Below are 15,953 nucleotides of genomic sequence, written 5' to 3' on the forward strand. Positions count from 1 at the left end.
ATCAGCAAATACTACAATGAATTGCATATTTGATTTATGTGATTCCTCAGTTCCTCTTTCTACATGCAACACCTTCTTCAGGAGCACAGGACTCAAACTGCAGAGGGAATTCAGTACATGCAATAAGGGATGAGAGGAAGAGCAACAGGTAAACAGAAAAAAAAAGAGCTGGAGGATTATTTTTAAGCCTACAGCCTGAAATCTACGCCCAAAACAGGAATTTAAGATGGAAACCTAGTTTGCAATTTTCCGCATTATCTCTTCGGGTCAAACCTACTTGGTTTAGTTGTTTTGAACTTGTTTCTTTGAAATCTTTTAGAAGTACCTTGACCTCTCCCCAGGAAAAAAACAGTGACTAGCACATTTTTCCCTATGGCAAATAGGGTTGAGTAAGGATTTTAACTTTCAGCATTTCTTAGGGCTCTAACAGGAACAAGGGTAGGCAAGTAGAGATGCTCCATTTTCAGCACCAGTACATGATACTGTCAAACTGCTCACTATCCAGGGTGTATTCCAGAATATTTACCATCTCATATGACAAAAAAAATGTTACTAACCCATACAATAAACTGCCAAAAGGCTACAGGGCTGACAGGCTCAGAGCTACACAAAACACATGATAACTGCTATGGACTTAATTTATCCCATATGGAGCAGGTAGGATCTTACCAATCATGTTAACTGCCTTTCTGGAGTCTCCCACCTCCTTTCCCTTCTTTGAGCTATTTGAAAGAGATCCACTAGAGTTAAGAGTTAGCTACCTCTGACCCTGAACAGTTGATTCAGAGCTTGTGTTGTGAAAACAACGGCTTTTTCATTGGGTCAGACTTTTGAGGCATCATATTTTTGATAATGCCACTGACCCTTCAAGATGCTAAAGCAATCTGAGAGATTTCTGCTCATCACAACACAATCCTTAAGCTAGACCAAGTGTCACCATGCAGGAATGCTACTCAGGGAACTCTATGTGCAATAGCACAGCTTTGCTCTCCAGCCTGGGCGCAGAAAGGGAAGGGAGATCACTGTGGAAAGGAAGTTTAAGCTGAATTTGGAAAACCTCTTCAGGATCTATTTGCTGCCAGGTAAACTCTCAGATCCTTCCTTGTACATCATAGGAAGGGGCTACTGGAGTGGCAGAGACACTGAAAAGACACTGTCTTTGGGACAGGACAGGATGTTCCAGAGATCACAGGTATGCAGTGAGCTCCATAAAGAGCTTGATGAAGGTAATGTTTTTTTCTTCCTGTTTCTTTCCAATTAAGCTGACACATTTTGCTTTATGTATTGTGAGACACAATTCTGAAGACACAATTCCTGCTGGCTCAGGATGACTGAGTAGTAAGGCTCTATCAACAAGCCCACCCAGAAGAGGGGAGGGAGTTCTCCCTTTATCCAATATACTCACTGTTAAAACCAGAAGAGAAGTAGACAAATTAAGAGCTGTACAATGAAAATTTTCCTGCAAATCTTTTTACTTTGCTGGTTTGATGGAGGAATTCCTGTTCAGCTGGGAGAGACACAAAACAAAAGTTGCCTACTTCCATTTGGAGAGAAGCAGAAACCATTTGTCAGCAATGTCCTTTCTGGCCAGCACAGTGAAAAGCAGCACCATCAATCTTTTTGACACAGGAAACCAACAGCTACTTAACCTGTTGGCAAGGAAGAACGACTCTACACACACACACACAAACACGTGTGTGCAAACTCTCTGAGGGAGATGTACTGTCAAAATCATCAAGGAAAACCAGACAGCATGGAAAATGTTACTGTTAGGGCTTCCAGCATTACTGGGATGAGAACCTCAAGGTAAGAGGCTCCACGTAAGTTACAAGCTGCCTACTTTATATTCCTCTCCATGGCTTTTCTCCTTTTATTAGGGACTCTAAGTCTGCATCTAATGGGCTGCTACTGAAGAGGTGTTTTTAAGAATGAGTCATGATTGTGAGCTACGTTTATGAAATTGCTGGAGCAACGAGAGACAGCCATATGGACTTCCTCAGCATCACACCAAGTGTTTAAGGATAATCTGGAAAGTCAATGCAAGGGCAATTCTAGAGTCAGGGAGCACTCACCTGGACTGAGCCTGCAGCTGACTTCCATGGCTGGGTTCCACTCTCCATTCTTGCAGGTCAAGTATTTATAATCTCCTTTCAGCATGTAACCTTCAACACACAGATACTCTATGACACTGCCTGAAGTCAGAGGGTTGTTGCAGGGGCTAGGGTGGCATTTATAGCCTCCATTCTCCGGTTGTGGTGGCTGGGGGCAATCTGGAAAAAAAGAAAGTATCATGAAGGACATCTTAGACAAAAGACATCTATTACACAATAAATATGAAACATAGGCAGGCTTCCACTTACAAATGTCCACTAAACTAGGAAACTACTAGGATGGCAGAGAACACCCCTGATAGTTTCTGTGATTGTTAAATATTCTTTGTTATCCCAGTAGTACAGTCCAACTGGCAAGCAGCAAACTGGTGATACTTTTTAACAGTGACACAACACAGATTCCACATGAGAGAGGCCCAGAAAATCCTTACTGCTATCCTTTCCCTACAGCTGTTCACTAGAGACTGGGGTGAACCAGGCTTTCTTATTAGTCTGGCAGGAGACCTATTGAAAGGAATGAGGAATGCAAAAACCCCTCTGTACTATGGGTATACAGTGTCAAGGTGCAGACCTGCCCCACCATAAGGCACCCTAGAAGTCTTAGAAAAAGCACACAGATTTTGACTATTTTACACAGATATGCCACCAACAAGACTGGCAACAGAGCTTTGTTGCAGTAGGATGAACTTCTTCACTGAAAGGGTGGTCAGGTGTTGAAACAGGCTGCACAGGGGATGATGAAGTCACCATTCCTGGAAGTGTTCAAGAAATAACTGGGCATGGCACTTAGTGCTATGGTTTAGTTACATGATGGCGTTACATCAAACGTTGGACTTGATCATCTCAAGACGACTTCTCCTAGGACCAAATATTCTAGTTTACTTTTAAAAAGGAATTCAGTGTATTATGAAAACATTTCTAAAAAACCCTCTCTGTTTACCTGTGTGAACTCTGGAGTGTTGAATCTCCATTACCCTGACTAGTAGGTATAGGCACATGTGGTATCTGACACATGCCAGAACTTTTCTTGCAGAATTTTCAACAAGCCAAAATTGAGGAAACTACACTGAAAACAGGATATTTGTCTTGCTCAGAACTTCCTCTCTTCTGGCAGGTCACAATGACCCTGCAGCACAGCCCAAATCACTTCCGCTGACAACATGTATCTGCCTGGCTGAAAGATGGAGAAATCCAGATTTTTCCCTTCAAATTCACATCAGCTTCCCAGACTTAATAAGAGAAAATACATCATAGATCCCTCTTGAGACATTTTGGGGCATAGAGAATCAGTCAAGCCACCCAGGGTGCTCCATCAGAGCATGGTAACCCAGGCCTGTCCTTAAACCCCAGAGCACACATTCTCATGTTCTGCCTCTAAGTGACCCTCTTAACTGGGGGACAAACAGCAACAAACAGCTGGGAAAAGTTCAAGTAATTGGATTTTGAGCAAGATTTAGGAAGCAAAAGAAAAATTTGCCACATTGCCTTAGTGCAAACGACTCTTGAACCTAAACACGTGAGAATGCAGCACAGGTAGTGCTTGTAAATGCTAATAAACCCTGAGATGAAGTGCTGACTGAAGCTAAAAATGTTCTGGTATAAGTTCTGCCAGCTTTATAACTGCAATTCAATTTGCTTCTTCAGAAAAGGTTAACAGGAATCTAAGCAGCAGCTTTTCAAAAGGACTTTGTTCTTGAGGAGATTTATTCTTAAATAAGCTTCAGAGAAGCCACTGTCCTGTGCCTCATGAGTTTTAACTATTACCTCTTCTATGCTTTTTACCTTTTCTTTCTGTAATAATTTTGTAACCAGTGTTTTAATCCTGCACCTTATGAGGCCAAACTTCCTTTCACTGTGAGCCCATGCAACATCTCAGGGCAGTTGGGATCAGACAAAGCAACAGATTAACAACACATTTCACATTCTGCGTCCAGGAGAGGTTTTTGACTAAACTGCAAAACCATTTGAGCACCAGAGATATTTTTAGCAGTTTAACACTTACTTATCCTGGCACTGGTGGAGAGCTGCAGGTAAAAGCCAGTGTCACCGCAGCAGTTGCCAAAACTCAAGAGCAGACAGGACAATTTCCCTACACCTTTTTATACCATAGCAAGTACCTGGAATTGCTTGGGAGTCATGCACAGTATCTTTCTGCTGACTGCAGCAAAGAGCTCAGTCCCACAGTTCCCTGTTCTCCTGAGCTATGCCCATGTGTAAGCCTGGCCACTGCACTAGGAGCCCTTTTAGCTTTAGGAGCCCTCCTAGCTCACTGTTGGTTCCCCTTCTATCATAAAGTGCCACCTACACCGATAAGATTTCTCAGTTATGTAAAAAATTAGCCATGCAACATAAACAGGCACTCATTCACACTGCAATAGCACTCTCAAATGCTTGGAAACACCACCCACATCAGGCAGCTTCAGATCCCTGATCTGGCCTTCTCAGGTAAGGTCTTCAGGAGATGCACGGCTATGTAACTGCAAAGTGGATTCCTCCTCACCTCCACAGAGCACTTGGACAGGAGAGAAGCAGCTGGTAAGTGTGTTCAGTCAGTTATGCCTGACTTGTCCTGTTCACAGGGAAGGGATTGCAGAATTAGCCACCTCCCCTTTCCTCTAATCCCAACCTTCATGTATCATCACATCATCCAGGAGCACGCACACAAGTATTTTAAAATGTCATCTTCACTGTGATGGAAGAACACTGCCTGAGTGCCAGGAAATAGACAAAAAATGTCAGGATTAGGCAGCCAGAACATCAACACCCTCCACCCTCAACACGACTGAGCTGATCCTGGGCTGTCCTTTCTAAGGCAGCCTCAGGGGAACAAAGATTTTCAGAGCCTGCAGCTTTGGGGAGGTCTAGTAGACAGTGTGGATGGCATTGAAAATTGCTGAAGGGAAGGCTTGGGTGGGTAAGATGATGGAGTGGTGGTACCTGAAAAACTGAGAAAGACAAATACCTCTGCTCCCTACTGGACCAGCTCTCTCTCCCTGCCATCTCTGACAGAATGCAGCACCTCTGCAAACCAGGGCCCCATCCAGCAGAAGAAAGGCATCCAGAATGCCTGGAACAGACAATGCAATGACCTGCTTCCTAAGCTTTCACACTCCCCATAATGGGTTTCTTCAATTACCTCCATACATGCACTCTAAACTGGGGCCAATAGAAGAAAAAGTACAAGTCTGATTCTGCACAACCCTTCATGTCCCCAGCAGCAAAGCTTACACCCCAAGTTTGCAGCACTGGTATGTTCACAGCAGTACAGAACCAGGCAGAGCATCCCATTCACTGCTGTCCATAGAATAAACCATTGACACTTCAGAGGTGAAAAAAGCTGAGTACCAACTGCTGCCAGGACACACACCCAGAGCAGCCCCCTCCTGGCTATGGTTAGTGGCCAGAAGGGGCAGGCACACGGGAAGAGCTGCCTGTGTGAACTGTTTATTACCACTCTGGAGCATGGCTGTGTTGGGATGGTTTAGTACTGGGAACAGAAAGATACATGCAGGAATTTCATCAATTCCCTCCCTGAAACACATGTTTTTGGAAGTATCCCAGGGCTTGTGAGACATGTTAAGATGAATGTTCATGCCAGGGAGGGAAGAATAAGAGAGCCGAGTTACAGAAGTTACCAACTTCCTAGGGGGTTACTGACATTCTAGGCTTGCAAAACTATTGACAGGATCTTGATTCATCAAGCTTTCAGGATGCACAGAAATAGGATTTAAGCATTTTTCCACTTTGTGCAAAGGAAGCAAATACTCCCAAAGGCCCTGTTTCTAGGAGGTACTGAAGCTTATGACATCTCCTGAGAGAGCTCTCTCTCTGCCAGCATATGCTGCTGGAAAACAGGAAGGAAACAGAAGTCCAAAGACTTAGAACATCATTGAACTCCCTTCAGAGGTAAAGAAATTGTCATTTCCAGACTGACAGCCAGAAATTAAGTTATGCACTGGAGCTTCTGAAAAAGCCATTCCTACTAGATAATAAACACTAGATAATAAACAGACAGACAGTTTTTAATATGCAAATGGAAAAATACTAAGCCAGTATGCACCTCCATTCAGTGTCCCACCAAATCACCTATAAGCACCGTATTTTTCTTTTTTTGGTCACATGAAAAAATACTGTCCTCCTTCAATGAGGCTTAACTGCTCTGATATTCTTTGAATAGCTGTCACCAGCTTGACAATAACCACCACGACACTAAGGAACCTCTTTTTTGTTGCAGTAGCAGCAATATGACATTGTACCTTCACCAGCCCCCTTTCCTGTGACTCTCCTTCAAGAAGCAAGCCTCACTTCCTTCCTCTTTCACCAGATTCACAGACAGCTGTGAGGAGCTGGGATCCAGCTTCATTTAGAGACAGTAAGAGATGTCTGTTGGCCAAACTGATTAATCTAACCACCAAAGGATGAAATGATTCCTTCATGTCCTGGCTGAGTCAAAGCTGAGTGGTGGTCCTGAATGCCAACCTGATGCAGAACTAAAAGCATTTCCAGCATAATGTAACAAAGACACTGAGCCATGGTCATATACAATGCCACAGATGGAAGCATGTGGTCTGTTGTGTGCTGACACAAAAGTGAGGGGTTTAAGTGCTCAGAACATAAACCACAGGAGCACAGCTGAGCCTTGATCACAGAGTGAAATTCACAGATAAGCAGAAGATTTACAAAGCTCCAGCAGGATGAGCCTGTTGTGGCAAGGACAAAGAACAATACACTCCACTCACACATACAAAGAAAGATTAAATCATACTTCAATCTGACTTGCACAGGCACAGCACCACACAGAAGTCTAAGATCTCTCTACAGTTTTGGAACTGTCTCTTTATTTTTTCAATCAGTAAGAATCATGAACTCTATAAGGGGTCTTACACCTCTCTTTTCTGCACCAAGCACCTGAACCGTTTTTCAGTCACTAACCTGTTTTACTGGGCAGTCTGACTACACAGAGATGAAAATCCAATCCTCCTTATAAAAAATGCATTCTTATGACAAAAACAAAACAAAATCCAAACAAGCAACTAAACAAAACAAAACAAACCCCCAACAACCCAAAAAAAACCACCAAAAAAAACCCCAAAACAAACCCAACCAAGCAAGCAAGCAAACAAAAACCCCCTTCTAACCATGATCTGCCAAAGCATAACTCTAAGTTGGGAACTGAGGGAGAACAAGCCACGGCACTGCTCACCTTACGTGGGCAGACAATTGCGTATAGCATCACTTAACAATAGGATGTTTTGCACCGAACATCCAGTAATAGTTCACAGCAGGGCACAAAGGTCACTAAAACTAGAACAGGAACAGTTTTGACAAAATAGAGTTCCTCTTTACATGAATCAGGCCCAAATTCCAGTGACTTCAGGAGGAAGCTGGACTCAGCCTCAGATAAATCCCTCACTGACTACACAAGTGCTCTAGCAGGTTTGACTATCCTCTGAGCAGTGGTGGAGAGCCTTACAGGTCTATACTGAAGCACTCTGGAAGCCGTTTGTGCTTGCTCTGCTGGATGCCCTGAGCTTGTGCCCTGCTTGGATACTGTTAACACCTCCTGGCCTTTTAGACATACCACAGTTTTTGTGTGATGTGGAAACTAGAAATGGAAGATGCTAAGCTCAGTACTACCTCTTTCTTCATCTACAACATTTACTCCATTTAACAGATGCTATCAAGACTCACAGAAGAAAAACATCCTACAAACAAAAACCACCCTTCTAATCAAGATAAATATTCCCCTGGCTAGTCTGGTTAAACTTGTCATGATGTCTCATGTCAGCAGGTCTTACCTGGTGAGCAAACATCTCTCTGAAGCAGAACACAGAAGCACCCAATTAAATTGTCCCAGTGCTAGAGGCCATGCCATTTCTTTCATGCTGTTTCCCCTGAAGCCTCATCCTAACTTTTCTGTACTACTTTGCTCTACAGCAGGATTTCTGTGGAATAGGTTGGCTTGCCTCAAGGCCTGCCACCTTTTTGTCTTTTCTTCTATCTCCTGTCACACAGGAAGGTTTCCTCCTGGTCACAGTCATTTCCTATTCACTCTCTTACAAGTTATGCTTCAACACATTCCACAGTGGAAAGGAGAACTTCTCTGTCCAAGTCTCCAAAACACTGCCACCTTTATTCTTTCAGACAGGACTTGCCACCAGCCTTAAAAATGGCATATCAAGAAAAGCACCCCAGATAAACACAAGATATCCCCATCTTCCAGTTACTCGTCCCTGCTACAGAGACTTCCATTTACAGCTTGGATAATTTGTGTGTACATCACCTCAGTAAGACTGAGGGAACTGCAAAAGCTATTACTGATTTCTGACAAGGACCTTCCAAATAGCCCCAAACTCTAGGGGAGTAGCCTTCCCTCTCTACTCCCACCTTCAATCTGAGTCTTGCCACAGCTAAATGGGTGGTCTGAAATACTAATTCCATCTGAAACCTTCTGCAGAGGTGGTGCATTTTCAGCATCTCAGACCTGAGGTCCAGATTTAACACCATGCTGAAAACAACAGAGCCAGATTCACAGTTCTTTTCCAGTTAGTGCCCTGAAAGGGCTTGCAATAATAATAGTGGGGTTTTTATCTATTGCTATTTGCATGCAAATTCATACACAGGGCTTCATGTTTTGTTTTTTTACACAATGCTTTTTCACAATAAAAATGTGACAGCCTGATGCAGTCAGCAGGCTAGAAGTGCAAGCCAGGGAGCAGCAAAAATGCCCACTTCAGCTTCTACAAGGTCTGGCAATTCTAGTGGAGTGCTGCCCACAGATCCCACTCACAGGTGACACTGAACATTGGTCTGGCCTTAGCAAATGCATTCAGCTGCTTCCTAACAAGAGCTCTGGCCATATTTGCTAATAGGAGAAGAGACACTTTCTCTCCTTGCAGAGTTTCAGCTCTTGCCAGCAGGGCGTTACCCAGCCTCTCTGCTAATCTGGTTGTTTAGTAAGGGAATAAGGAACGAATTTACTCCTCCCTTTGCCCAGTTCTTGGGTATAGTCCCAACTTCTGTCACCAGTACTCAGAGAAGCACGAATGTGGTCCAACCAGATAATAGTGTCAGTGCTGTCCTTAGCCACACAGCAGGGTAGTCAGCCAGAGCGCAGAGCTGACTTAGCAGCTTCTTCAGCAACAACAGAGGAACACATCAGCCTCCCAGTGCTGCAGACAGACTCCAACGCCTCAGGTTACACCTAACAGAACACATTACAACTAACTTTAATTAAATTGGATTGGTTTGGGTCTTTTTTTGGTTTTGTTTTGGTGTGTTTGTTGGGGTTTGGGTTTTGGTTTTTTTTTGTTTTTCAGTGTAGATTTTCTTCCCAGAGAAGACATTCTCTCAAACACTTCCACATTTGCTAAGATATGACAGATTCTTACCTAGTGTATGATGAATTCAAACCCCACTGTGCACCTACTGAGAGAAAAAACCATGAAAAGTAGCACCAAAACTAAAGGCACACATCCAACTGTCATATGTGCCATTTTCAACAACAAGCACTTATTTTATAAACCCTTTGGAACTATCAGACAGGAAATTCACTGTCCACGTTAGCTGCTTTTCTTGTGACAGCTTTATCCACTATGCTCTGCATAGTCTAGGCTAAAGGTAGTTTCTGCCTTGAGAAGAAAAAAGATTAAAAAAAAACAACACCTATTTTATTCAAAGAACATACCGCTACTTGTCATGTCCCTCTAACCCCAATCTTCTGCTATGTCATTCTCTGGGGGAACAGGGGGAAAACAGGGTAATTGCAGAACAAAAAAATTCCACAAGCTTCTTTTTCAGTAAGGATTTTTTCTTCTTAAACCAGGGTCTTCAGTCACACTGATTTCCTTCTGTCTGAGACAGGACTGATGTTTGGCTCCAGGAGCTTTCTGCAGATCGGAAAATGATGGAGGAAGATGACTAGCCAGCTTTGCTTTCAGTGTGAAATCCAGAGAGACAACCTCGTTGTTTTTCCTCTCTTCCCTTGTACACACAAACCAGCCTATAAACAGCAGAAGCCACTTTTGGCAGCCCCTCCCTCAGCAGCAGCTCAGTTCTAGTGAGAAGCAAGTCTGTTACCATTTCATACCCCTTTTAGAGTATCTATGTCAAACTAAACACTTCCTAGGCAGTTGCTCTGGAGAGAAAAAGCACCTTGATAAGCTTTGATCAACAGCACTGCCGGTCTCCACCCACACCTTCCTTCCCATCGAGAAAGCAACGACAAGGGGATGTGCTTTAGTGGTAGATAGAAAAGCAGTCACCCCCACCCACATTTTCCAGTAAGAGTGCCAGCTCCACTTCTGAGTACTAAATACCTTCAGGTTTCCAACTAATCATGCTTGCCTGGATGTACTCAGAAGCTTTCAACACAGCAGCTTCCCACTATGCACCCTCTGCTCCTGCATTGTCCTTCGCAGGCAGAGAGCCTGGATTAATATTAGGCTAGGAAATGGCTCATCAAGTATTTCAGGGACAAACGTCACTGCTCCTAACAGCAGGCTTGTGCTGAACACAAAGAGCCACATGCTTTAGACCAGGGTTTCTCTTGGCAGGCTGGCTCCAAGAAGCACAATGACCTGATCTGGGAATAATATTTGAGATTTTACCCTCTTCAGAGCATTTTTTAGCCCACACAGTGAAATTTCAACACAAATGTGTGCTGCAGTCATTAGAAAGCCTTTTCCCTAGAGGACAAGTAGGTCTCTCCTGGTGGAAGCGAAGCACGTTTTTCTCCTCTTTCAGGTAGCTCAAGGTATTAGTGGGCTTTTATGGTTTACTGCCCACCAGTAAAAAAGTACCTGTGTGTTTTAGCTATACAAACACAGTAGCTGCAGATAGAACATGTGAAAAGGGACCCAGACTGAAGCCATCCTCTGCCAGCTGGCAACAGTTGACAACTTGGTGTGTTTCTAGCTGGAGACAGGATGCACTCTGTAAAACACCGATTACCAGATGCCCAGGTTTTCCACTGGTCTGTAATTTCTGGGGAGGAGGTGGGGATAGGAAGCAGGAGAACAGATTTTGCATCTTCTCGTTTTCAGCACTCTGGCTTTCTCTAGCACATGAGCAGATGGGTCATTTCCCAAAGGGGCAAACCCGATACAGCAGCTGCTACCGGGGCCTGGTCACAACAGCTGAGGCTAAAGGACCTCTTTATATTTAACTTACAGGAGGCAGAAGTCAATAAAAGGCCTCCATTGTGAGTGCACACACTTCTTACTGACCCTGCCCCTAAAATATTTTAAGCCTTCCTAAAAACACACTGCAAAACATAACCCTCTTTTGGGTTCTGTGTATTAAGCAGAGGCCAAAGTCCACTGAAAAATAAGCTCTCTGTCTTCACTGACTCCAGATGCAGCTTATTCTGAAGTCAAAGACAGAAGACCAAACTGAGCAGGGCTGGAGTCTTCACAGGGAAATTACAGTTTCCTCAGCGAGGACATACTCTGAAGAGGAGGCTTATTTTTCTTTAATGTCATAATGTGGGTAAATGAGAAGAACCAAAGCAAAGAGATTTGTATATATAATCATATAGTTGTGCATTTATATAATTAGACACAAGCTCTTAAAATGCGTACAGTAACAGGCACTCCTTATAGCCATCACATACACAGTAAAGCTGCATATTTTTTTTCTTTTTTCTTATTTCTTTTTTTTTTTCCCCTTAGGGCAGAGGAAGAAAAAGCAAGAAAGAAAGACTAATTGCAGCTTTCCACCAATGCAGTCGCCATCTGGTAACTCAAGAGACACATGGAGACGAATTATCTTAATTAACACATTACAACAGTATTTAAAAAAACTCTATGCTTATTAACACTCAGCTGTGATTAGCCAGCCATGGAGGAAGCCTGCTAGTGCAACATTAATTATGGGTCTTGTCTGTCTTTCTATTAGAAATATGATTTTTTTTTACCCCCAGTAGTTTATCTATCTCCTAAAAAGAAAACCATTAGCATCAAAGCTTACTCTAAAATGCAAATTATATTTATGTACTACAAGAGTCAAAATGTTTAGGCTATATGAAACTGCCACTTGTGCTTCTACAGTGCTACAGATTGTCTGGATATAAAACATACTTCTCTCTGCCCCTTAGAAAGCCTTGCTTCAGCTAAAGAACTCCCAGTGTCACTGATATTTTGGCAGAGAAATAAATATTATACCTTTCAAGTTCCTTTTCCCCTCCAAAACAGGACAGACTCTGCTGTATGCTAGGCAGTTGGAAAACCAGAGATACAAATTCCAGGTCTAACAAAAACCACATCTGTGAAAGGAAGATTTTGGCGATGGAAAGCAGCAACCAAACACAACTGCACTCCAGCAGCACATCTGCCTCTCTAGAAGAGTGCTACTCACTGTGACAACTGTATTATTTTCCCTGTAATAAGCCCACCTGTAATGTGGTCCCCTCAGATGCATTCCTGAGTGATTCAGCCTGACAGGCTCCCAGACTAACACTGCCAAGTTTTCCAGAGTTGGCTCTGCACTATGTTTAAACAGGGCTGGCTGCAGCAGGGCTCTCATCCGTGCCAGGCATTCTGGACATCAGGATAACAGCAAGTCGTAAGACAAAAACCTGGTGCTTCTAAACAAAGCCAGGATGATAAATTAATTCCGGAAACATTAATAAGGAGGAGGAAGCAAACCAGGAACAGCTGTAGAAGTACTTTTAAGATCTTCTGATAAAGTAATCTTATTGCTGCACACACACACAGATGAAGTTATTGGTGCTGTATGTGGAAGCTCATGAAGCTCACTTATGTCCCGTACAGATGAAGAGCAGCTGACCAGTACTTTACAATATCCCATACTGCCAGGACAGTATAAACAATTTGCATCTGGGCTGCAGTTGGAGTCCGCAGTACAGTTGCTGCAAAAAAGCCAATTTAACGCAGAAACCTGCCCTCACCCATGGGCACAGTGTAGCTTTCCAAGTAGCCACATTTCATTTGCTTTTGTTTTCCAAGGCTGCTTCCGGGCTCCCTGTGCCTTCTCCCAACCACCCTATAATTATTTTCACATCTTCCAAGAAGGAAATTAAGCAAGTGCTGTAACAAGGCTTGTGGGCTCGTAAGAGTTGGATCTTCCAGTTCTAAATTTTATTTTATATTGCAACAAAGAGGACATTATTTAAAAATAATAAGAATTGCTAAAATAATTTTATGGTCTTACAAAAAAGAAACAGCTGTGAAGGAACTTACTTCATACAGCTTTGATTTGTCATTTTGTCCCTGCTTACTTGTTTCTCAAAACTTACAAAACTAAAAACTGGTCTCAGTTCAGGGGTAACCTGCATATATACCCCATTGTCTTCTTGTCTGTTCCTAAGTGGGTTTTCAGTTTGGATACAGCAATACCAATAAGGTGTTTTTTTTAGGATAAAAGCCTGAAACACACTATGGGACTCTGATGTAATGAAAAACATCTCATGCTTCAGCAAGAACAATGAGACAGTACAGGAAAAAGCCTAACTATGCTGTTCAGCATAACATGATATTCATACTGATTTAAGACACCATGTTTTGATAGGACACAGGTGAGTGGTCTGCGAAGACCTCACTAAAATGAATACAGTCCCTTTATTGACACTAGGTGAGGACACCAGGGAAACATACTTTAAAGACACAGCAGAGCAAATCTTGTCTCTACCAGCAAGTGACACAAGGCCTTCAATTTAGCAGTGCCTCAGGAAACTTAACTTGCTTTTGGATTTCCACATGACTACAAAACTTCCACTCCTGAAACTTCAGCCTGATACAGCAGTCAGGTTCCCTTTTCCAATAAGGCCTTAGAAGTTCTTGCTATGAGAGTTTCCCAAAATACGTCCCTGTTGTGGATTCCAGCATGGCCACTCAAGCTGAGGATGACACACATCACTTGGCTGGTAACACCAACAGCAGTAGGAATGCATTGCTCCCCATCCACCACAAGGTAGAACTCAGGCAGACACCATCAACCATCACCACAGCTGGCCTCCCCTTACCCTAGAGGCCAGTTCATGCCCACCTTCTAACCCCAGTTCTGTTACGGTTTACTCTAACACTTGACAAAGTCTTGGCATGGTCACAAGTCTGCTCATGAGGCAGTCCTGAAGTCCAAGGGGGCACGGCAATCTCTGAAGTAATAATTTTTGAGTTTAGATACACAAGCCAAGTCACTTTAAAGCTCTGCCCTGGTAGGCCTCCTTTGTTCACTAATGAATTTTTTGCAACCGATTCATTTTTCATCCTTTCAGCAGCAGCAGCAGCTGTTGCCTCTGATTCAGCCTATCCAAAACATACTGATTTGGAAGTTTAGCCAAGGCTGATCTAGTAATGGCTTGTGCACAGGAGAGCGCTGTGCACTAAATGTTGTTCCACCTTCATCTGTGTGGAAATCAGACTGGGAAGCTCAGAGTCCTGGGTTACTGAATTTTTCCTCTGCAATTCATCTGCTGACAGATTTGCTAGGGAAAGGTGCGCAAGGATAGCAATCCTGAAACCCCAATCTGATACACCAACACACACAGGAGAGTACTTTTTCATTCTGCCATGCTATTTCTCTTCAGGCTTTTGGCTCTGCTCAGGACCACTGAACATAACAGAATCTAATATCTGGGCAGATCTGTTTATCCTTTAAGGGATGACTCATCTGTATCACGAGACTTGTCAAAACAAGCACTCAGATAATTTACCACTGACTGTGCAGAACTGCAAAGAGTTATTATCCTTGTCTTGCTGGAAAGCCTCTCTTAAGCACAGTCATATTTTCACCCTAGATGTGGTTAGTTTATCCAGAAGTATTAAGTCATCTTTCCTGCCAGCTTTAGAGAGCTCAGCATCACAAACAACATCTCTACAGAGTCCAGCATGAAAGAAAAAAGAAACAGCCCAGACCCATCTGAACAATCCTCAAGTCATCCTGTTCCAAGTGGGAGGCATGCAGACTACACAGCGACAGGAGTACTGCACATGGCAAACGTACGGCTCTCAGAGACCCCGGTCCTACAGACTCCCACTTAGGCAAGTTCAGCCAGTCTGAGCTTCACTTTCTTTCACAGATCAGCTGATACAGACTCAATCCAAACTCTAATAATTCAAAAGCTCTAAGAGTGAAGCTGAAGAACTCATCTTCAAAGAAAATTAAGTTTCTTCTACTGAGACAAGCTAGCTGTGACATACCTCCCTAAATTGCCTAACACTTGAACAGTGTCAGGGCAATTTTAGAGCTAGGGAGGTGATAGTAGGAAAGGTGGTGTCAGGCCCTGTATAACCTGCACTGAAACTTAACACCTACTCAGTATGTAATCTCTATTTACCATCAATACAAGTAATAAGAGAGTATTTTTTGGCAAGAAGGGAGGAAATCCAGTGAAGCTACCTGTAACCTTGCTTTGTGACTGGAGCATGACTAGCAAAAGGCATCAAGGTCTGGTGGAATGCTGCTGCTGCTACTTTGATTTATCAGTCACAGAAGACGTGATCAGCTCTGGCAGAACAAGCAATGTCCCACACATTCCACCAACTCAGTCTGCTGGGGATCAAATGGTACATGGAAAGAAAATGGCAACTTAGTATTATGCATACAAATGCAGTGTATAGAAAATTCAGACTATGAGTCACCTTCTTTTTGAGAAGACTGTTGTGCTGTACAGATGTACTTATTTTAAAGTGTTTGTTTTTTCATCTCCATTTTCCCAGTCCCGACCAACAGCTCTAAGCAAATCAATGGATATGAAATAGTAATTGCCAAAACTATACCTAGCAAATATGAATTATTCCCTTCTGTCTTTGTAGCTTCTCATCCCAAACACCCAAAGGGTAAACACAACTGAACTGAAACAAGCCAGGATTGGGAAACTGT

The 15,953-nt window shown here is 43.1% G+C and overlaps 1 protein-coding gene across 5 annotated transcripts in view; it reads right to left on the reverse strand.

The window, feature by feature from the left end:
* The window catches only part of SUSD6 (sushi domain containing 6), an 83,191-nt gene that overhangs the window by 9,527 nt on the left and 57,711 nt on the right, over positions 1-15,953 (reverse strand). For all 5 annotated transcript variants that reach the window (XM_014252134.2, XM_014252136.2, XM_005522546.3 and 2 more), the window contains exon 5: positions 2,073-2,270. In XM_014252134.2, coding sequence (XP_014107609.1) covers positions 2,073-2,270 — 198 coding nt within the window. The remainder of the gene's footprint in view (positions 1-2,072; positions 2,271-15,953) is intronic.

This window comes from Pseudopodoces humilis, chromosome 7 (assembly GCF_049639895.1).
Source record: "Pseudopodoces humilis isolate 2021_Gansu_Grassland_sample_001 chromosome 7, ASM4963989v1, whole genome shotgun sequence".
In the NCBI taxonomy this organism is placed as follows: Eukaryota; Metazoa; Chordata; class Aves; order Passeriformes; family Paridae; genus Pseudopodoces; species Pseudopodoces humilis.